Source organism: Clupea harengus, chromosome 1, assembly GCF_900700415.2.
Source record: "Clupea harengus chromosome 1, Ch_v2.0.2, whole genome shotgun sequence".
Taxonomy (NCBI): domain Eukaryota; kingdom Metazoa; phylum Chordata; class Actinopteri; order Clupeiformes; family Clupeidae; genus Clupea; species Clupea harengus.
The window spans coordinates 18,918,636-18,942,131 of record NC_045152.1 but is presented as its reverse complement, the minus strand read 5'-3'; the positions used below and the strand labels follow the sequence as shown (position 1 = coordinate 18,942,131).

General features: G+C 42.6%; 1 protein-coding gene across 1 annotated transcript; it reads right to left on the bottom strand.

Moving 5' to 3' along the window:
- Window positions 1-246: 246 nt before the first annotated feature.
- LOC105898513 (transient receptor potential cation channel subfamily M member 4-like) lies at window positions 247-20,437 on the bottom strand. The gene is made up of 28 exons (XM_031569975.2): window positions 20,189-20,437; window positions 17,152-17,213; window positions 16,522-16,699; window positions 12,205-12,385; window positions 11,843-12,012; window positions 11,433-11,610; window positions 11,029-11,093; window positions 10,447-10,686; window positions 10,179-10,281; window positions 9,685-9,803; window positions 9,289-9,594; window positions 8,932-9,033; window positions 8,409-8,537; window positions 8,165-8,294; window positions 7,111-7,256; window positions 6,632-6,744; window positions 6,390-6,491; window positions 6,067-6,113; window positions 5,742-5,971; window positions 5,510-5,625; window positions 5,216-5,348; window positions 4,015-4,189; window positions 3,530-3,695; window positions 3,009-3,190; window positions 2,442-2,574; window positions 1,916-1,988; window positions 1,498-1,591; window positions 247-873 (listed from the first exon to the last, which is right to left on the bottom strand). Exons 1-28 carry the CDS (start codon window positions 20,261-20,263, stop codon window positions 845-847), a joined length of 3,777 nt encoding a protein of 1,258 aa, XP_031425835.1. The 5' UTR covers window positions 20,264-20,437; the 3' UTR covers window positions 247-844.
- Window positions 20,438-23,496: the final 3,059 nt, after the last annotated feature.

The window sequence follows — 23,496 nt, the reverse complement described above, 5'->3', positions numbered from 1 at the left end:
CTCAGGTTCGATTACCGGTCAAAGCGAATTTTAATCAGATGCTTTGGATAAAAACGCCTGCTAATTATCTTTACTCTCTTCTGTATGCTGTTGGAACAAAGGGTAGTTAAAGTGCTTTTGGAATACTGGTCAGTACTTTTGTAAAACCAAGGGAAGTGAGTGCTTTTGGACAACTGGTCAGTGAAAGTGCAGGGCAGTGAAAAGGGGGCGAAAGTGCTTTGTGCAACTGGATCGAGGGCTTTCTCTTCCTAACTGGCTCCATAACTCTATCTCAAATAATCTATACTACTAATAACAGCGAACAATCTAAATCTCCAACTACCTCTAAGTCTCCAACTATCGCTATGTCTCCAACTATCGCTAAATCAGATCAGAATCAGGTTTTTTCAACAACTATCGCTATGTCTCCAACCACTGACAACAACCATGAATACGAGATGGGAATTGGGACATCTTATAGTCGAAGCGTCCCGCCAAAAGTGAACGAACAAACCACTTTGAGAAGCACTTGATTCAAATGAGGCTTCGGACGTCACCAGTGACGTCATTTCAGCAAAACGATACAAGCCTCGATACGCGCTCCGTCTGGAAGTGCTTCAGTTTGGCGACACAAGCTCCGAAGCCTCGGGTTCATTTGTAACATCACTAGTATGAGTGTTTGTGTGTGCGTGTGTGTGCAAAACATGTCTGTTTGGGTGCGCTAGTGGTTGCAAACATGGGGAAGAAGTGTGCGGTTCATGTGCAGTCGCAACACAACTGCCACACAGAGATAAAAGACGTCCACCAATTTCCACTCCATCTCTCCCTCTGGCTCTATCTGTCTCTCTCTCCTCCCCGGTCTCCATCAGCAGCTGGGAGAACTGATGACTGAATCTAGGACATCAGAGACAGAAGAGACAAAACTGTGAGACACCAAAGGACTGCACCTGAGTCATGGACACAATGAGCATTCGTTTGTGAGACTGACCACCATAGTCTCTACAAACTGTTGTTTATTTATCTTAAGCAGACTAGCAGTGCGGGAAATGTGCACTTCACTTCACCACTATGTGTGCTCGCTAGGAACTCTGCACTCTGTGCACTGATCTCACAGGCATACCATTCAGTTTAATAGAAAGGTATTTATAAGGAAATAAAAACTCCCCCTGCCTTCAAATATATCTCAAACTGTGGCCGACATATCTCAATCATTACTCCAGACTGCAGAATACCAGTAGGTGTATTTTTGATAATGTGATATATTTCATTCTATGTTACCAATACCTGAACATTTAACCATTTCAATTATTACATTGCATTGGGTATTGGACAGGTTGCACGTTAATGTGAGGCTGTTTGAGCAGCATGCTTTTAATTAGCTGCTATAAGCACGATGCAGCTCTTCATCCCATTAAGCACTCACTAGTTCAGCGTTTCATAAATATGAGCTATATTAGGAAGAACCTAGTTATGCCATAGAGATAGAAGGGAGGGTGGAGAGAGGGAGAGAGACTGTACCTCTTCGTGTGGGGGGAGGGCGTGGTGGTTTTATCAGGTTACTCTTGGACAGTGAATCCGCCATCCAAGAGAGGATGCTGGAGCAGTACTCCAGCTGAGAGAGAGTGAGAGAAAGAGAGAGAGAGACAATGTGTATATGAGTGTGAACTTGATGGATCGTCTCTGGTCTGTGCTGAGCATGCACTTAAAACAGCTGCATCAGACAGCCATCATCTCTCAAACACACACACAAACACATGCAGACACACACACACACACACACACACACACACACACACACACACACACACACACACACACACACACCACAAACAAGACAGTCAGACTGTTTCCCCAGTTGTGGTCAGTGGAACCTTAGCCACGTGTGCTTGGGTGTCACATGGGAGGGGGGAGAAAGGGGTGCACACCCTAAACTAACCTCTGACTCCAGGTTTCTCAGCCTGCGGTCGTGGTCTCGGATCTCCACCATTTGCTTCAGTACGCTATCCACCCTTCAAGCAGACGACACAGAGAGCTCATCAGCCCCCAGGCAGAGTCACACCCAAACATGAAGCTAAGGCATGCCGGTGGCCTTGGGTCAATGGAACCCACATTCCACAACCCACATAAAACATGCGCTAGTTACAGAACTAGCCGCCCTGGCTGTGTAGTCTTGTAACACCTGACCCTTGACTGTAAAACACATAGCTCATGAGTATAAATCTCGTAAAAGGCAAACTAAGACGATACAGTGTAAGACATGCAAGTCTTTCTTATGTAAACACTAGCTCACACCAACAGTGAAAAGAATGCAAATGTCCCAAGAGGACGCAGCCTAAACAGTCGCTAGCTCTGACCCTAATGGCAGAGTCACATTCAGTGAATAAGCCAGAACAGGACCAGATCCGGTGTAGAGACAGCTGCTATATGGGAAGACAGGGAGGGAGCGGGACCAAATCACTGACTTGCTGGATGTGCGTTTGATTCTTTCTGTGTCGCTCTCACGCTGCTTCTTGTTCTGGATGGACAGAAGATTCTCTTTCTGAGTGGACTCCCACGTGTTGAGCCGGCTAGCCTTCCTGCCCCTGATCTCCAGAACTTTAAGGGAAAGAAAGAAAGACAGAGAGAGGGAGAGAGAGAGAGAGTAAAAACATGATTTACGTCCCGTGTGGGCTACTGACAGAAGATTCTCCTGGGGCTGAATGGGGAAACACACAGTCACCTACACTGAAGGGTCCATGTGGGCTTGGAGAACAGGAGAGGAAAAACAGTCACGCACTGAAAACATTCACTGGTTTTTTTTACGTAAAAATGGTAAACATGAAATATAAACCACTATGGTTTTTATTAGTGTTTAGTTAGAGTTTCATAAAGGTTTAACTTTATATTATACATTCCGCAACAATTATATATATTATAAAGTGGGCCCATTTAGGCAAGCAGATAGACCTAATGTGGACTAAAAAATTGGCATCTTTGGTTAAGTTCACAACAGATCCGTTTATCCCGGAAATAAAGCCCAAATGACTTACCGAAGTGTGTAATTTTGACAGAGGGCACCTTGCGGATGTTCCTCTTGATGAAGAGGTGCAGATGGGAGAGGATGATGAAGGGCGGAGCCAGGCAGGGCCGCGAGTGGTACTCAACAATCAGGTTGTACCGCTGGAATTTCCAGTGGACGTCGCTGTGCTCCTGAACTTTGTTGAAGGTGTAGCTGTAATTTACACGCACACACACACACACACACACACAATGTAAAGATGGATATAGTATAGCACTGATTTGGCTGATGTTGAACATGGATGAGATACACAGTCCTGCCAGGTCCAGGACCAGTGGCCTAAAGATTGGGGATCCATTGAGGGATCCACTCTGCCTCAAATATCTAAACTGCTCAAGATTTAAATCTTTACCAATATGCTGTGGTCACTATTACATCTAGCAGAATACATTCTACTAGCATAAAACCTCCAAACCCTTGGTTCCCTGGTATGTAAGGACCCTGGAGTATTCTCAGGCCCAGACACCAATAGGCTAGTGTGGCATGTGGTACCTGAACATTGCAATGAGCAGATTGACCAGTAGGATGTTGGTGACCAGCAAGTAGACAGACAGCAGGATGAGCACCAGCCAGTTGGCATCAGACTGCGGACACGCCTCCATGCCCTCCTGAATTAGAGTTGCATTGCTTGTGCACTCTATCTCGCTGCGTTTGTCAGCTGAGCAGGGAGAGGGAGAAAGATTGAGAGAGTGAACACAGGGGAGTGAGAAAAGAATTTTAAGATTATGAGAGTGGAGAAGAACAGAAGATATTAGGGAGATGAAAACCTTTCAATGCACATTATTAAAGAAGACTCTTTCATCTAAACTGGTTTCAAGTACAAGAAATGCATTCATTGTATGTATGCTCCCTGCAAGTCCCACGCATTATGTATTTAGAGACATGCTGTAACAGATGAATTATATGAACCTGTTAGAATTAATATTTCTATTTCTATTGTGCAACTTATTATTCCTAGAACCATTGTATTCACTGACCATCTATTTCATCCAGTGGTATCTGTCCATAAATATGCATGTATGGTCTGTAGAAAACTCGACGAAATATCCAACCAGGACGGGAATCATAAGAGTATATAAGTGCTTGATTGGCTACTCCATAGGCCATCAGCCACACCCCGAGGAAAAACAGGAAGAAGAACAAATCCTTCACCTGTGAGAAAAGGAACAGTAAGGGCTCATAAAGTGTTGATGTTCATCACTGTAAGGAGATTCACCCTGGAAATTGCTTGCCGCAGATTGTAGAGCACAGACCCATGCATTCATCAAACGTCACCGTGTCTGTCTTCATCCGTATTAAATTCACATAAAGAAAATTAATTTGGAAAAAACATAATAACTAGTGCTGTCAGTTTAACGCGTTATTAACGGCGTTAACGCAAACCCATTTTAACACCGTTAATTTTTTTATTGCGAGATTAACGCGATTTTTTTATTATTATTTTTTTATTTTTTTTAGATTAACGTTCTTTTTGGCCTCGCAAACTGTGTAGTAGGCTAACGTTACGTTTTGAGTGAATGGTGAGCGCAATACGGCGAAATGGATGATAAAAGGCTTCTGAATTGAAAAACTTTTAAAAGTTGTGTTGTGCAAAAGAAGCGAGCTTCACTGTTGTCTGAAAATGTCAACAGGCAGCTGGCTGAAATCAAAGAAGTAGTAGGCTTACCTTTTATTGGTAACCTAACTGTTACGGTTCATTGTTTCTGAAATAAGAGGCCTGACTGCTATGTTCCCAGCAAACTTGAAAAAGAGAAAATATTAAGCCATGGTTTAACTGCACTATAGGCTGAGTCCTTGTTTACCTGAAATGTGCACTTTATAATTTTATTTTGTACCGCCCTGTTTGGCAATGTTGGTTTTCAATAAAATAAAATATTTGCTTAAAGCAAGCAAATCCACTTTTCCATGTTGATAAGGGCATTAAAATAAAAATAAAATGATGGAAAAAATAAATAAACGAAGGGACATTTAGAATAGATACAAATTTGCGATTAATCGCGATTAATTTTGAGTTAACTATGACAAAAATGCGATTAATCGCGATTAAATATTTTAATCGTTTGACAGCACTAATAATAACATAAAGAAAGAGGATCTAAGCATTTTAAGGCCCTAGTTTTCACTTCACCGTACATCACTAACATTCTGAAGGTCATTGTCATATACTCATTTTCTCACCATTTTCCCAACAATGATGATCTTGGGGCCCATCTGTTTATGAACGGCAAAAATGTGGATGAGTCTCATGGTGAAGACCATATAGGTCAGGCACATCATTGAACGCCCAAACTTATACGACCATGGGAACATTCTGGAAATGTAGACACACAGAATGGCCTTAATAATACGAATTCTAAATATTGTCTGATATTTACTATACCCATGTGCACAGATGTATGGACAACTCATGAAACACACGCACACATGCACACACACACACACACACACACACACACATACACACACACATACCTGCATATGAGGCCCAAAGAGAACAGAAGGATGGCGGTTAAGTCACATTTGTTCCAGATGTCCTGGATGTACAACCGCGTCTTTTGGAATACAGCGGTGGTTCCTACATAGAAAGACTGAAAGACAATACAATATTAGTGTGTGTTTGTGAATGCAAGTATAGGTGTGTGTTTATTCCTGCAGGTGTGGGTGTTTACATAGTTAATGCGTCCATTTTTGTACGTATGCGCACCTGTCGTATCTCCTCACAAACCAAGGTGAACACCCAAAAGTACAACACAAGCTCCATGGAGGTAGGGCCTTTAGGTGGTGGCTTGAAGTCAACCAATAGGATGTAGGCGAAGAGGAAGAGGAAGAGGAAGTACATCAGCACATTGCCAAGAAACGAGGTAACGGGTGAGAACCAGAATTGCCGCCATCTGTGGAACACAAATGGTCGCTTTTGGCTGGAGAGGGAGGCTCCTATGGTGTCAGAACAAACCAAAGTCAAATGTTAGGTATCTGTGAAAGGTCAAAAGGTCAACAGGAAGTGATTCAGTGAGATAAACATTACATACCTTTAGATTTGTCCCTTAAAGCATTATATTCTTCTGCATCTTCTTTCCTGTAAATCAAACACATACAAAAAACAATCATATCAACACAGCATATATTAACGTATTAAACATACAAACATGTTAAGCATGATTGCCCTGGATCCCCATCTGGCATATAACCGCAGTAATATTCAGTATACAAATGAGAGCTATGTGTCGAGCTAAACTTATGTTATGGCTTAAATAAGAATGGCTTGGAGAACTCTAGTTCTACTTGTGTGAGCTATGTTGGGGCAATCATTGTGTGCATGTATGTGTGTGTGTGTATGTGATGATGATCTTACGTGTGCAGGATGTCGGCGAGGGAATACACTGTGGCGTCGTCTGCGTCCAGGCTGTCCCGGCGGTGAAAGAGCTCCTCTATCTTCTGATCTTCCTCCTGTTCTCTGCGGAAAATCAAACACTGTCTTCAAGACGCTGAGAAGCAACACTAATGGGATAGAGGGCACAAGGAGAGAGAAGACAGGCAGAGAGATAGAAAAGATGAAGCCTACAGATGAAGATGAAAGATGATGATGGGACACACCTGAAGCTGATGAGGTTGGAGTAGATGAGAGGGGGGAAAAAGAAAGAGATGACGAGTTTCCACACCTTCGTGCAGCTCTCCATGTCACCCCACCAGATCTGAGAGAGCAATGCCTGTCAGAGAGAGAGATAGAGAGAGAGAGAAGAAGAGAGAGAGAGAGAGTGTGTGTGAGAGAGAGATTTATTAACAGGCTCAGGCAGATTTGACAAGTCATGTCTAACTCATCTACTGCAAGGTATCACATGGGAAGGTGATGGGTGAAGTGACAAACTACAGAGAAATCGGAAGATGGCAGAGTTGGTGGTCTGAATACTGGGGTATTGGCAAGCATGTGGGAGTAAGGCACTGGTAGGCATTGGGGAAGGTGCACAGTGTTATCGGTCGGTCATGTAACAGGCACCAGGGGCACACTTTTGTGAAGGAGGTTTGTGGAGTATTGGGATGAGAACAGTGTGTTGTGTGTGTGTGTGGAGCCTCACCTGAACACCATCATGGCTGAAGAAGAGTCGGGCATCAGCTGCAATGGCCATCTGCAGACACGTGGTCCCGGCCCACAGCGGAGACTTCCTGATGAGCAGCGAGAAGGAGCGACTCTCACTGTTCCTATAGCACTCACTAAACACATCTGTAAAACACACAGACAAAACCAGTTACAGCAAGGAGTTACACACATGAACACTGAACTCACTGAACACAAGTGAATTACTCTATCTCTCCTTCATTAACTCTGTATTTCACCCCTCAAATTCGTGTCAGAATTGTGGGGTGAGTAGCACAAAAAGTCCTTGGAGTTCTGGCCCGAGGCCAGCCAACATGATACACTCTTACTTTAAACAGAGGAACCCTTAACAACTGATAGTTAGCTAAGCTGTTTCAGGGATGCCATAAACAACAAAGGCTAGCCAGGATGCCCTGTCTGTAATTTAAGCGTTACTTAAAACTCCTAACCTATTGGCATGAAATACGTGAGTCTCAGTTTAGGCAGCTCAGGGAGAGGTTACCTTTGCTTTCCACTGTCTGATGTTTTTTTTTCCAAAACTCTGGCATCTACTAGCAGACTAGCCAAACTACTCAAGTTTTAGTTTACATTTAGATTTAAATTGTTGGTGACCGCACCAAAAAATATGGCAAAAAGATCCATCCATGCATCCCAGGACACACTAATGTGTGGCACTTGAAATGGGTTGGTTACTAAGCCACAGGTAGATGCCATTCCCTGAGCTCTGCCTGGAGGTCAGTGTTGTACCCCTACTACCTGAGTTCTGAGGTCAGTGTTGTACCCCTACTACCTGAGCTCTGAGGTCAGTGGTGTACCCCTACTACCTGAGCTCTGAGGTCAGTGGTGTACCCCTACTACCTGACTTATTTGTCTCAATAGGCAAAAGCCATCATAGCCTTTTACAATATCCTCTAATCATTTTCTTGTCAAAACAATACTAGTTCTATAACTAAATGTATCTATAATATTCTAATGACCTAAAAAGTGCATGATGTATTTTGTTGTATTTTTCATCATTCCCGTAATCCTCTCACCGTGTGCCAGGTTCTCAAAGCGCTGGGCGAGCTCCTTCATGGCCAACTTTGACTCGGTCTCATTCTCCATCTTAGACAACTCTCTCAGTATCTTACAACCACTGAGAGCACTAAGGACAGACTCTCCTGCCTGAGAGAAAGAGAAAGAGAGAGGCAAAATAAAGGCAGGGCAAACACACATTTGAAGGCACTAGGACTCAGCCACTGGCCTCAATGTAGATGTCAGAGGAGAGGGGGCTTGTACCATCTCCCAGAAGAAGATGGCCATTTCACTGCGGTTCTGCAGGACGGCCCAGATAAAGAGGGATGCCCAGGGAGAGAGACAGCGCTGGTCTTTGTATGAACACTCCCCCAGCAACAGCTTATTCACTTGCTGAACGAGAGAAAAGAAGGATGGAGGAACAGAGAGAGACAAGGGAAACAGAGAGGGAGACAGTCAGACAAACATACTCTACCAAGTCAAATATCAAGTAATAGGTTAATCATAACGTAGCTTTGTGAGATGTGGATCTACATTTACTGTACGCACTGACTTGTTTAATATAGATGTATCTGTGTCATATTGTCATCACACAGGCTTTCGTCATCTTCACTGACATGTGAGAATACATCAGCCATAGTCCTAGGTGCCGTGAAAAACTCATAATTGGCTGGTAACTATTGCTCCGACTGACACAGAAAAATCTAAAGGCCCTATTGATCAACAGTGCTCTTGGTTGCAGATGTTTCCACAGTCTGTACATGATGCTGGTAAGTATGGGCCATACCTTCATTGCTTTTCTTGTGCTAGCACCATGATCCAAACGCAGTGGACCAAAATAGAAGGGCTGACAAACGTCTCCCAGTATGTCCCACAATACTCGGGATACCTGAAACAACATGGCATTGTGACTAAAATGCTAAATAATGCATGGTGGTAAATCATCACTGTATCATCACTGTAGTTTTAACTGACAATCAGACAACCACTAGCAAGGTCTCAGTCACATAAGACATTAAAAGCAACCCTCTTTCATGCAATTATACAGATTATTACTGCTTTGAAATTATGTTAGTGCAAGCCCGAATTGTTTTCAGAGCATTCACTCCTGACCCTTTGTGATGTGCGCCCTTTGAAATCTTACCTCATAGAGGCTGAGCTCGTTAGCTAAGCAGGGGTCGGTGATGGAGCTGATCGGGCTCTTGAGGGGGGTGCTGGGATCAGGGGCTGGCACAGGGGCGAGGTTGGAGGCTACCCCCTGTCGCTCACTGAGCTTACGCTGCAGCAGGGTGTAGACCAGCGAGCTGTCCGACAGCGAGCTGTACAGGCTCTCCAGGCGCTGGTTGGTCAGGTAGTCCAGGATGTTCAGGCCATTCTCCGTGAAAAGACGCACAAACTGAGGCTTGTCGTTCACCAGCGCGTCCGTCATGGAGTTCTCCAAGTCTTCGTACTGAGGGGCGAAGGCAGGGATAAAGATCAGGAAGGGTGTTTGAAAGAAGCTGTGTTATGGCTGAGAGGTCCGTGGTGGTCATACACTCACCCGCCACTCGATGTCCCCATTGAAGAACTCGCTCTTGGCGATGTCCACTCTGTTCCAGGCTACGGCCAACTTCAGCTCCTCAATGTTCTCACTGGCGTCACTGGACACGCGCTTGCAGGCTGAATGCCATTTCACAAACACATTTGGAATGAATAATGATTTAATAATTGATGGCTACATAAAACAAGTGATTTAGTAAATGAGACAGACTTTTTCTTGCCTCCTGCTTTGTATCTCCATCCTCCTCTCTCTTAATGTATTTTAGTCTTAAAAAGTTTCCTCTGACATCTGGGATTGTGAGAAAGTCTTTCTCGATCTTAATCCCCACTCCCTCTTTCATCACTTTCTCTATTTTTTCTGATTATATTTACAGTGCACACCTTTTCTGCTTTGTCTTCATTTCTTCTACTCTATCACGCTCCCCCCCCCCCCCCCCACACACACACACACACATTATATCACCCTGATTATCAATGGCAACGTGTAACTGATACCTCTGACCAAGGCCTTCAGTAAGACTGTGTCAAAGTCTTCTGCCCCTTCCTGTTCCCCGTGGAACACAGTGATCAGGTCCCTGTTCTGGTAAATGCTGAGAGCCTAGAGAGAGAGAAAGAGAGAGAAGGAGAGGGAAGAGAAGAAGACACTGATGAAGAGACAAAAGGGTTCAAACAAAGTCCAAAAAAATGTACAATGTACAAAAATGTAAAATGTACTCATGTACATGTACATTCTCTGACACACAGAAGGGTGTGTTAACCTTACCCGGTCCACTAGTTTCTCCAGGTCAGCCTCGCCAGGGAAGGCCTTGCTGATCCGGTCCCGCACCCGCTCCCTTTGCTCCATGTTGGGGCCATCTACGCCCTCCCCGTCTGCAGGGGGTGAGGTGGGGCTCTTGGGCATCGCTGACAGCTCATCCAGGAGCTCACAGATCAGGTCGGCTGCAGGGCCAGAACCCTTCAGAACCAGCCACGGTGTGGCCTTACGCAGGGACAGATCCACCCTCTGTGTGGGAGAGAGATATCTCTGTGAGGTTCACATCTCAGGATATGGCCAGGTTGAATGATACATATGTAGGCGTACATCCCCTCAATCTGATTATATATACACTCAGTAACAGAACAGCAACTGTATGGGGATTGTGTAAAAGTCAGACATTGTATTACTTCATTGAATTATTTTAAATGATTACTCATCTAACACATATGTTCTTTATTTTCTAAAGTCAGAAAGACAGAAATAACAGGAAACATACGAAGACGCTGTCAAGTAAGGGAATCCTAATACCTAGAAAAGGGTATTCTCGGGTACACTGGTACACTGTGATCAAAGATTATGAAAAGTTACCTCTAGCATGGAGACGTCTCCGGATATTAACATGCACAAGACTGGAATCTCAATACTGCCACTGCCTGTGAGGGACCAAATCATCGGACTCATGAGCCGCTCATCACTGAACACTCACTACTTTATTTTGCTAATTTGTGTCACCAGATCATTCAAACCAGATAATTCAAAATGATCAGTAATGCAAAGCAAAATGGTGAATCACAGTATATCTGAGATCTAAAAAAAATGTATACTTTGTTTTGTTTTGAACTTCTACATTTTGAACCACTGTGGTGACATGCACGGTATGATCAACTAGTCATGAAAAGTGCAAGTATAAAAATGACCAGCAGAGGGTAGCTTACGCTATCTTACCTGTTATACAATTTATCCAATAATGTCAACAATCAAAAGACACTCACCCCAGATGCCAGTGCGCTGATGGGATATGTAGTCCTCTAAGTTAGCTCTGAACCCCATCTCCCCTCCTCTGCGGCCTACACTACCATCATCCACCAGGAGGAAGGCCTGGTAGTTATTATCCAGACATCGGGAATCTCGAGAAGTATTCTGAACATAATATCGTGCAGGGAAACGTCCCTAAGAAAGGAGGGAGAAAGACAGAACGAATGAAAGAGACAAAGAGAGTGAGAAAAAGAGAGAGAATATAAGCATATGATGTCAACCAGGTTATGCATGAAGTACACTGTATGTTCGCAATTAAAGCCAGTTTGTCTGTTGGTATGTGCGTGTGTGTGTGTGTGTGTGTGTGTGTGTGTGTGTGTGTGTGTGTGAAAACATGGGGAAGGAGTATTGTGAGAATATATCTCACCTGTGGATTGACAAGCTGCTGGCGGTTGTGCACAAGACCCCAAGGTGCCACACCCACAGCAATGACCTTGTTCTGGGATACAGAGGAGGCTGCTGTCCCATGATCCCTCACTGCCTCCCCAATACAACGCCCAACGCCTTCCCTAAGGCCCCCAGCAAATATCCACGCTCCTGAGAGAGAGAAAGACAGAGAGAGAGCGCAATACAGAGGAAGATTGTGTGTTTACACCACTCTATTTACACAGAATACACAAGGGGCGTGGAGCTGAGAAAAGACAAGTTTCCTACAGTGATAGGAACAGAGTCTCACCCTTGTCAAATCCCTCCAAACTAGACAACACAAAGCAAACTCCCACAATGTACCTGTGCTTTGTGCAGCCCGCACCAGGCCCTGCCGGAGGACTTCCCTCACCCAGGGCTTGGGCACCTCCTTGCCCTCGCCCCCCACTACAGACACCACCAGGTTGGGGGCTGGAACCCCCCAGTGGGCCGTCATCAGGTCGTAGACAATCTGAGGGGCTGTGTCACACGACAGGCGCAGGAACTGGGAAGCGGGACGGGAAAGGAGACGTAAATACCCAGAACATGTTCTTCATTACACACTTGATCCATAGAGATAAAGACTGCATTATACTACATGTCGGCTGGTATGGTTCTACTGAGAGGAGATCAGAAATAACAGTGTTAGTCCCTGCTGCTCTCTGTGCAATTAGTTTCACAAAGCTTGATCACAGCCCTAAATAGTCAGTGAGCGATCACATGATGGCTACTCATGGTCCCTATTCTTCTGTGAGTTGTCCTGTGAGTTCATCAAAAATAAGAGCAATACAAGCCTCTATTCTCATCCGTGGAGACAAAATATTGATAAAAGTGGCTGTTAATAACCCACTTACATTACCTTTACACATATATTCTTTTAAAAAAGAAAACGTTAAAAAAAGGAAAGAAATGCTATAAAAGCATCATTCAAGTTCCACCAAACCTAAGATAGCCAGAGAGCAGTAAGGAGTTGAAAGGACTGATGTTAGTAAGTGCAAGGAGGCAAAACAGAAGGCAATCATACATAACATCGCTGGTCCAGTACCTATCTAACTGGCCGGGAATACTTTGTTGCCCTCGGAGACCCCCGCTCAAAAAACATTTGTATGACCTGTGGGGTCCCTCAAGGATCCATTTTAGGGCCCTTACTTTTCAGTCTATACATGTTACCCCTTGGTAGTGTCATTAGGAGGCACAACATCAACTATAATAGCTATGCAGATGACACCCAGCTCTATATTTATGTAACACCCAACAACTACAGCTCTATTGATTGATTGGTAAATTGCATTTCTGATATAAATGTATGGATGTCACAAAACTTTCTCCAGCTCAACCCAGATAAAACAGAGGTATTAGTCATTGGTGAAAAAGCCGACAGAGAGAAACTACCTGCACATTTAAAAACAATAGCACTTAACACCAAGCACCAAGCCTCAGATCTGAGACTCAGATCTCAATTTTGAAACCCATATCAAAAATATAATTAAAACATCTTTTTTATCACTTAAGAAACATTGCTAAGGTGCAACCGTTTCTCTCTCAGGCTGACACTGAAAGACTGATGCATGCGTTTATCACGACCAGGCTAGATTACTGTAACTCGCTTTTGTCTGGTATACCAACAAAAAGCCATTAGTCAACTACAAACAATACAGAATGCAGCAGCACGAGTCCTCACTAAAACAAGACGGAGAGCGCACATCACACCAGTATTAAAATCACTGCACTGGTTACCTGTTAGTTTCAGAATAGATTTCAAGATTATTTTTCTAGTCTATAAATCACTCCATAGTCATGCACCTGAATATACAGTAAAACAGACATGCTCTCAAGGTACACACCCAGTAGATCCCTGAGGTCCTCTGAACTCCTAACAGTTCCAAAAGCCAGGACAAAGAGACATGGAGAAGCAGCTTTTAGTTTTTATGCCCCCAGCCTAAGGAATACTCTGCCAGAATACCTAAGAATGGCTGAAACGGTGGAAACCTTTAAACATGCACTTAAGACTTACCTCTTTGATCTCGCTTATCACTCACTGTAACATTTTTTTAATTTTTTTTTAATTTATTGGTTTAAATTGGGATTTAATACCTTTTTATTAAGCATATATGGCATAACATATCCCAAACATGTCATCCCCCCCCACCCCCCTACTCACATGAGATATATTCATATAACAAATCATATCAACAAAGCACACTAACGTCAACAGGTCTCACATTCAGTTAGTTATTTTTCATTATAATGTCCTTCACTTTGGAGATGCCATTGTTCCAGGTTTTAAGTGTTCGTGGGGTTGCACCATTTACTTTGGCGGAGGAAAGCTCAAGAAAAAGAATGTCCAAAAGGGTATTCAACCAGTGTTCGAATGATAAATTGTGGGGTGGCACCCAGACTTGTACAATAATCTTTTTGGCTGCTGTTAAACCGGCAAGCCAGATTTTCCTAGATCTTTCATTCATACAAATTAGAGAGTCATCAATGAGAAGGTGTAGAGCAGGGTCTATGGGAAGTTGTATACCGATCAGATCAGACAAACAATCTAGCACTCCAGAAATCATATATTTTGGGACAGTCCCACATTACATGCATGAATGTCCCTAACGTACTCTGTGGACAAAAAGTACAAAATGGATGTGGTGCTAGTCCTATTAAGTGTCTGACTCTAGGGGTAAGATATGCTCTATGGGCAATCTTCATGTGAATGAATTGATGATTAGGATTATGGGAGCTTCTATATATATTATGCCAGCTTGTTTCCCAATTTATAGTTCTCCCTCTGAGCCCCATTGATCGATCCCATTCCCCAGTATTGGCTTTAGGAGACAAATGTGAAAGAAGTTTTGTGTACAGGAAGGAGACAGTGTTTTTAGGAGCAACAAGTAACCATTTAACTACAGGGGGTTCTTTCAGCCCTGAGCCCCATGTAACATTCTGTGTTTTCAGGGCTGATCTAAGTCTGAAGTAAAAGAATAAAGAATGTTTAGCAATGTTGTAAAGTGTCATTAGCTCATTAAAGCTTAGTAGGGAATTATTACCATTTATGTCTCCAAAAGTCCATATACCCTTACATTTTGAACAAAAGGTTTTTTACCGGATAACAAGTATTTGTTATGCCACAGAGGAGATGATTTATGCCATTTTGATGCAAAACCCACAAATCTTTCAATCTTCTTAAGATATTTAGCGTGTAAGTGAGAATTGGTCCGTACCTCAAAGCGCAATGTTTAATGGAGAGGCCACAGAATAAAAAAGCTTTAAGTCTAATTGGGCTAATTATGTTTTCTTCTATTATTTTCCAAGATGAAACAGAATTAGGGTCGAACCACTGTTTAAGTGGACGCAGGGTGAATGACCAGTGATAATATTGAGAGTTTGGAAGAGCCCAGCCACTTTCTTGTTTGTAATGCTGAAGTGTTGTCCTTTTTATGCGGGTTCGTCTCCCATTCCAAATGTATTTGGAAAGTAGAGAATCAACCTTGGACCAGTAGCCATTTGGGGGAGGCAGTGGGAGCATAGAAGAGATTAAATTAATGCGAGGTAGGATATTCATTTTAACTACTGCTATACGAGACGGAACAGAGCCAGGCAAGGTAGCCCATCTTTTAGTATCTTCCTCAATCTTTTTTTAAATATTAGTGTAGTTTATTTTAGCTATGGTGTTGACATGGATGTATCGAAACCCCTAGATATTTGACTTCTTTGGAAATCACAATAGAAGTAGGTAACTTTAATTTCCTTTTATCACCGTTAATTAACATCAAAGCCGATTTTGATATATTGATTTTAAAACCAGACAGTGTACCAAACTTATCCAGTACATTGATTGTGTTCGGTAACGAGTTTTGTACATCTGACATATAGATCAAAGTATCATCCGCGAACATTGATATAGACTGCTTAGAAGAACCGACTTGGATGGGAGAAATCAGTGTTCTGTTACGAATATATTGTGCAATCTATGGAGAGATCGAAAATTAACGGTGATAACAGACATCCCTGTTTTGTGCCGCGGTTAATTGCAAAAAGATCTGAGATGGCACCTCCTATACAAACTCTAGCTGACGGATTTGCATAAAGCACTTTAATCATCTTTATGAATTTAGGACCAAAGTTAAATTTCTGAAGAACATAAGTATTTCCATTAACATTTATCTGTTTACTAACCTCTGGAAAATCCCCCCCCCCCCCCCCCCCACGGCAGCTGTCTCTTAGTTTGACGATAACTGTACTGAGCAGTCTACAGTGACAGTGTGGTTAGTACGTCATTTCCTTTTTATTTATCTCTACAAAATCTGTATCTCTTTACAAGTGTTTGTAACCCCCCCCCTTTTTTCCTTCTGTGAGGCGCATTGTGTTACCTCCTGGTATGAAATGCGCCGTACAAATAAAGTTTGATTGGTGATTGATTGATAAGAGGTTTAAGTAGACAGGTAGAATAAACACATCTGCATCTTTATTCAGGCTCACGAACATCTGACATGAGATTAAAGAAAAAGAAATAGGATGCAGTAATGTTGTAGGAAATATTGGGTACAACAGTGACATAAAAAGACAAACATCTGGAAGAACTCTTCTGACTGACTCAAAGAGCGAAGGCTGAGAAGCAGGAAGCTCTGGAGGTCAGAGGGTACCCACATTACTGTGTCTTCTGCCAGCCCCAGCGAACTCCAGCTCCCCAAAAGCATCTGTGGGGTATTCAGAGGAATGCTGGACGCTGGCCCACTGGCTCACGATGGCAGCCCCAAAATAATCCCCTGTGGCGATGGAGCTATGCATCTCTCGCGCCCCTCCACACTGACAAAGAGCCCCATTGCTGAGAGAACACACAGAGAGAGGGAGAAAGAGATGCTGAGACTAGGATTAATGATGTGGCCGTGGGCCTATTGAAATTCCTAAATAATAGCAGGATTTTAGCCTGGTGTCTTGAGATCACAACAGCAAAAATATTACCACTGCTTCTGCTGATTACAACAACAACCACAACAACAACAACAACAACAACAAGCCTTTTGGTATACTGGCAATTGTCAGTTCTGATTGCTCTGAAATGGATCTAATGACTTAAGCATTGTTTGCAATTTCCAATAAGGTAATCAGGCTTGCCATGCACTTTGAGCCTCAATACCTTATACATGCAACAGGAAGGTCTATATACCATCTTTAAAAACACAAAAGGTTTGGGTTATAACACTCCAGCTCTGAAGCATAATCAGTGTATGTGAGTGCACATAAGGACAAATATTAGACAACTGGAACAGGCTGTACCTGAAGGAGTCTTCCACAAATGCTGTGCACACCCTCTTCTTAATGATCTTTGGAACCCAGCTCTGGAGGTAACACAGTAATACATAAATTAGACACATTTAGTCAGATGTGCTCTAACTGTTTGATACATTTGGAGTTCAAACACTTCTGGGGCTTCCACCATGACCATTAGCAGTAGACAAATCCATGAAGCTAGCAAGGTGTGACTTCAGATAAGGTAGATATAAACAGGATATCAACAAAGACAACCATATTTAAAATTCTGGAAAGAAAACTCAAGATCTGTCACAATGTGTTTTATTTCTGACACAAATTCCTAAGTAGCTTTATGAGCCCCCTAAACTTGCTCTATAATTTAGGTGAAAAAGTGTCTGTCACTTAAACTAGCTGTAACGCATAGTGGTGCGTAATATGACCACTGCATAAAAAAATGAAAGAATGTGCAAGAATTAACTGTGTAATATATATATATATAAGTGTAATTTACAGACTGACACACTCAATGTTTTTTTTTTAAGTTAAAGTGTTTATTGGACCTATTGACAAAATACAAAACAACCCATCATTGTATCATATTTGATACATCAGGCCTTTGTGACAATTTATTGATCACACACATTTTTATTTTATACATTTTTATTTTTAAAAGAGTTGCTGAGTATGATTTTTCTGTCAGTAACATGAATGGAGGGATTTACAGATAAATTACCTTATATACTTGCTGTGCATATTTCAAACTTAATATATTTATCTTAAACACCTGCTCTATCATATTTGATACACACATTTTCAACATGAATTGTAAGAAATGTGAAGTAATTATAAGCGGCTTCAACACAGTCCATTTATATATTGAAATATTAGTAACAATATAAATGTTATTCTTACTGTCGATTTTTCTACATTTCCAAAGATTTCCCTGCAAATCCTTGTGAGCTACTACATGAAGGCAGACATTTGGGATAGCATTCAAAGGCCCACTACTGCCAACAGTGCAAAGATAATCCACAAGAGGGCAGAAAACGTGCCAGATGCATGCAACAGGTTTTTCAGGGATTGATCATGAAGTCATAGATCTAAAACTCATGTAGCAAACATGATACAACAGGCGTTATAGTGTTAAGTGAAACAAACCTGCCATATATTGTGTAAACAGAAGAGGGAGTGTTTACACTAACATTGGAAAAAACAATATGAGGCTAATACCGATATAGACTGCTAAGTGTCAAAAGAGGCCAAAAGTGTCCACTGTATTTGCAAAGCCGATATAACATACGGCATCTAGTCCCAAGCACTGAAAAAAACTCTGTCCTTGTAATACTTAAGCCACATTGAATGGTTCTGTAAAGACATAGTGTATAGTAGCTTTAAAGCTTCTATAGCTTCTTTATGCCATTATTAATGAGCCTACAAAATTCAGTCAACATTGGTCATTCACAAAACTGTGTATTAGCTTGACCATATGAATGACCATAGGTAAGCCAAGTATAAGCATACCAAATTTCCAAATTTTAGCTTAAGCAGTTCCTGGGATATTGAAAAGTGTCAGTTGTAGTGCCCACTCTGAACAAAATTTACGTTCAATAGTCAACTGACAGGCTCTCTCGCTTTGTCTGTTTTCTCTCTCTACTTCCTTGCAGGTTTGTTTGGGGAAACAGACGGAGATAGCGTTCTGTTAAACAACACGCGCTGACAGGCTACACCGATAAACAGGCAACTCACGGGAGGTTTTAAATCTCTGTGCAAAACTTTCAGTCATATATGCAAGGTCTGATACCGTGTCAAAACGTGAAATAAATAATCGTAGCAAGTAGCGTTAAACAAATGACTGAATAATGACAAGTAGTGTTGATGTAAATCAACCTCTTCCCCGTGCCACTCGCGCTTAACCACATTCGCACTGTGCGCTCCAGCCTTAAAGTTTGAGGGTGGAGTACAATTGGTCACGAACACCGGCTGTATATACAGTCATTGGTCACGAAAGTCATTGGTCACGAATGTTTTGAAAACATCCAGCTCCCTGATGGTCTGTCAGAAGTAGCCATAACACGTCCATTTATGACATAGGTAACATTGATCATTCACAACTCTTTCACTGAACTGCCTCTTTCTCCAGCCGGTTATTTGTGGCCTACTAAACGTAGACTATATATCGCAGGACGCTATATTTTTCGTTTACAGTATTGTAATCTTAAACTAATCTTGAATTGTGTTGTACAGCACAGTGTGACAGCCTACTAGTAAGACATAATGGATTCGGTTTTTAAAACCATAAAAACAGAGCCGGGGCTTAAGTCTATGCTGACAAAAAGAAGGGCATCTGCAGCTGGACAATTTATAGGCGATAACCTTTAGGACTAACATGGGAACCTGTGCCACACAATAAGTGGCTTAACGTAGTTATGACGGGCCCAGGTGGAGGCTATTATGACGGGCCCAGGTGGAGGCTGTAGTATGACCCTCTGGATGCCCCGTACCTGGGGCTGTATAAATGTATCTGTGTGTTGTCAGTTAGACAGTTCGGTAAATATGCCAGCAGGCTAAAGACATGCCGTTGTCCGTATCCCTACCACAGAGGCTATTATGACGGGCCCTAGTCAGTGGCGTAAGGCAGTGGTTCCCAAACTACGTACCCCACCGTTTTTTTTTTTTTCATGTTTGTAACCGCCGCCACGCCCCCTCAACCCCTGCGCACATATTCAGCCTTTAACACTTTGAAATTGACAGGGTATGTCACTAACCGCCGCCGCCACGCCCCCTCCCCCGCGCATTGTAATTACTTCGCTGAATATCGGTATACTATATATCAGTATTTTGGGCCGCACCTGCTGCACCCCCTATAGTTACGCCCCTGCACACAAGTCTTAACTTGCACAGCTGGAACAGTCGAGCAGTAAGGGGAGTTGCGAGATTTAGGCAATAAAACAATTATCATGAAAATCATAAAATAAACATTTGGCTATTTTAAACCAGCATTGGGCATGTAGCCTACATTAGTAATTCCATCTCAACGTCAGCATCAACATTTATGACCTACCTGATCCTTTTCTGATTTTCTGGTTCCATCTTTACCTCCTCCACCTGCATCATTGCCCTTCTCCGCTTCTTTCATGGTTCTGTCCCCCTCTCTCTCCCGTGTCAAAGACAACGAACTCCCGTAGCGTATTTGACAGACAGTGCCCTTCACTTGCTAGGTTGAAGAGAGGACGCTTGCCGTTTGATCCTTCTGTAGAAGCTGATCGTCTCTCAGCCCCTCCCACTCAAGAAGCAGGATGCATTCCTGCGTGTCCTTTACGCTCAGGGTAATTTAAAAGTCAGGTGAGTGTGTGCCACTGTATGGGTGAACAAGACGTGGGAGTGGTTGGCATAAAGCCCAAAGCTTTCCAGTCCATGTAATTTATTTGTTAAGATGTAAGCTAGTCATTTATCACACTACAGACGACTTTCAGGTCATATAATTTGTAGTCTACAACCCTGTACTACAAGTCTGTTCTTGTATATCTTCACCTGCTGAGGCGAGAGGAGCCAGGAGCCCAGCCTGTTGTGATGAGGGGCTTTTTTGTTCAGTATCAATGACAAAGAAACTAAAAAACACCATGATTACCAAATATCTGCAGACGTGGGAGTGGTTGGAATAAAGCCCAAAGCTTTTCAGCCCATGTCATTGCAACAGCTTGCCAGGACAAAGAACGCACTTTATGAAGTTGTTTCTCATAATACACAAATAAAAATGGAATTGTTGAGACTGACTGACAGAGACATGGAGGTAATGGGATCCTCCTGATAACTGCATGACTATGGTATTTATGTGACTGACCGGGTGAAACTACTTAGTGAATAGGCTGTGCCATTGGAAACAAACAATACAGGTGGAATAAAAGAGGACCAGGAATCTAATTCTCTAAGGTACCTCACTCTGTTTGACTGAGCTGGAGAATCTTAGAAAACCATAGCCTGTTCTCCCCCTGTCTTGCAAACATTTGTTTCTCAGAACTACCAGCTTTGACACAATGTATCATATGCTAGCAGACAGAAGACAGTAAGGTGTGAAATAGGGACTATAATGGCTTTGGAAAGTTGTGCCTCCACATCTCACTGTACAGTGTGTTACATTTCCTTTCAATTGTTTTTGTTTGTATAAAATAGAAATATAATACATCTATACCCTGCATCTATAGCACATCAGGTTTGGCAGCAATCATTGTGTCTTTGTCTCCATGGGTGCCTGGATTTGAGCAGTTTCTTCCATTCTGAAAATCAAAACCTCACATTGGATGGAGTGTGTGTGTGTGTGTGTGTGTGTGCTTTGTCATCTTCAGGTCTGTCTCTACATACTCGATGGAATTCATGTTAAGACCTTGCCTGGGCTATGCAAGGACATCCACAAGCCCACTAAATGCTCGGTTGAATGTTGTGCTGAAAGGTGAGCCTTTCGGTGCAAACCCATGACAGCGACGCGATACGCTTCCATAGCTTTGAGTGGGCATGTTGTAGCGTGTGGAAATAGCATAACAGACTGGACTAGTGAGCTAGTTAGCAATCTGATTGGCCGCTGCCGGGAAAAACCGCTCCACATTTGCATAGGATTCAACTTTTTCCAACTTTTATCGGTCGCGTCCATAGATATATATAATGGTCATGATAATACCCCCCTCATTAAGCAGCAGTAGCTTCTTCTGTCTGTCTGCAGCCAAAAGATCAACACTAAGGCCACGTTTACACGGAGCCTGGATTGCCTGAATCCGGATTCATTTTTGGACCCGATCCTCTTTTTTATCGCGTCTACACGGAGCAGTGTCAAGACAAATTTGCGTCTACATGAACGCAGCGGATCGGATTGAATCCGCTGTAGTACATCTCCCAGGCCTATTGGTGGCGCTTTAACGGTGCTACAGACAACTGAAGAAAACGGAGAAGAAGACAGGAGCATGCGTATAAAGTGACAGAAGACAGTAGTCGAGCTCCAACTAGCAACGTATAGCCTTGCCGCATAGCCTACATTTAATCTGCATAGTTACACATTATGGTGGTTGATAAAATCAGTGGTCAGAGCAGACTGTAGGTTAAGCGAAAAATAATTATATTTTGTATTGATAATAACGAGTTAAGAACAGTGCAACAAAGCAATGTGCAACAAAGTGCAACATGTCTGTGAGTTGTTTAAATGCCTGTGCTTTATGGAGAGGCTGAGCTTGAGCACGAGAGACCACAATGCAAGTAGTGTGGATCCTGGATGTTTCATGGTTTACAATTGCTTCCAATTTCATGGTTTTATTACTAACAAGAAATGTAGGCTATTGTTGAGGGCTTTGTCCTTCACGTACTGTTCCTCTGAAGTAACGGTAATGCTAGACGCTACGCAAGTCTGACAGGGCTAGAGCTAACATAACATTCATCTTTATTATAGACCGTTTTGAAACTTCCGTCTATAATAAAAATCTTTTCACGTCAGATTTGCTCATATAGGCTATTGCTGACACTTTTAACGGTTTTGTACAATGGTCTGATGCAAATATATTAAACAGTGGAATCCTTTTTTTTTCTTTTAAGCTGGAGAGCTGCTAAAACAGGCTGCCACACTCGCTGCGCCATGCCAACCCATTTAGTTATTAAATAATGCCGGTCGTATATCACTACAACAACATCATTAAAGTATGTAATTAGCTTGATAGGTCAGGTCAGGGCAGGTTTCTGTATCAGTCTTCTATTTCCTAAGAAGGGAACTATGGTGGTTTCTCAGTTTCTTTATCCCTGTAAAGAGCCCTAGGCCTACCTATTTTACAAACAAGAAACAAACATGCGTCTGTGGCATTATTCTAGAGTCTAGACAGTGATCACATTACCTAAATATCAGTTAATTGGCTTCTGAAATTATAAGGTGTATATGTGGTCTTCGATAACTGTTTTGAAATCTTTCCCCTACAGTTTTGTAATTCAATTGTAGACGTGATTGGGTGCTACTCAAGTTTAGGGTTTATAACCGGCCGTGTTTTGTATGTAAATGTACATATTTTGGCGTTTTCTCGCTTAGATTTTTTAAAGTTACCGAAAAATGTGCATTGTTTTATCAGATAACACAGTTATTGTAACCAGCAATAATGGTTGAAGTGATTTGCGAGGCGTCAGTCAGCCAACTTTCCAAACTGAGAAGCTGCCGAGGGGCTCCTCCTCTTCCGCTACGTAGCCAAGATGGCGCCCGTTTAGGGCGAGTAGTGTGCATCGTTTTACACTGCATTTTTTGACCGTTTTCAGTGCGCAATCCGGGTACTTTCAGTGCCCTGAATTCTGCTGGTTCTGTCAGTGTGAACGCCCTAAGCACTGAAAGTCAGTGTTCAAAATGCACAA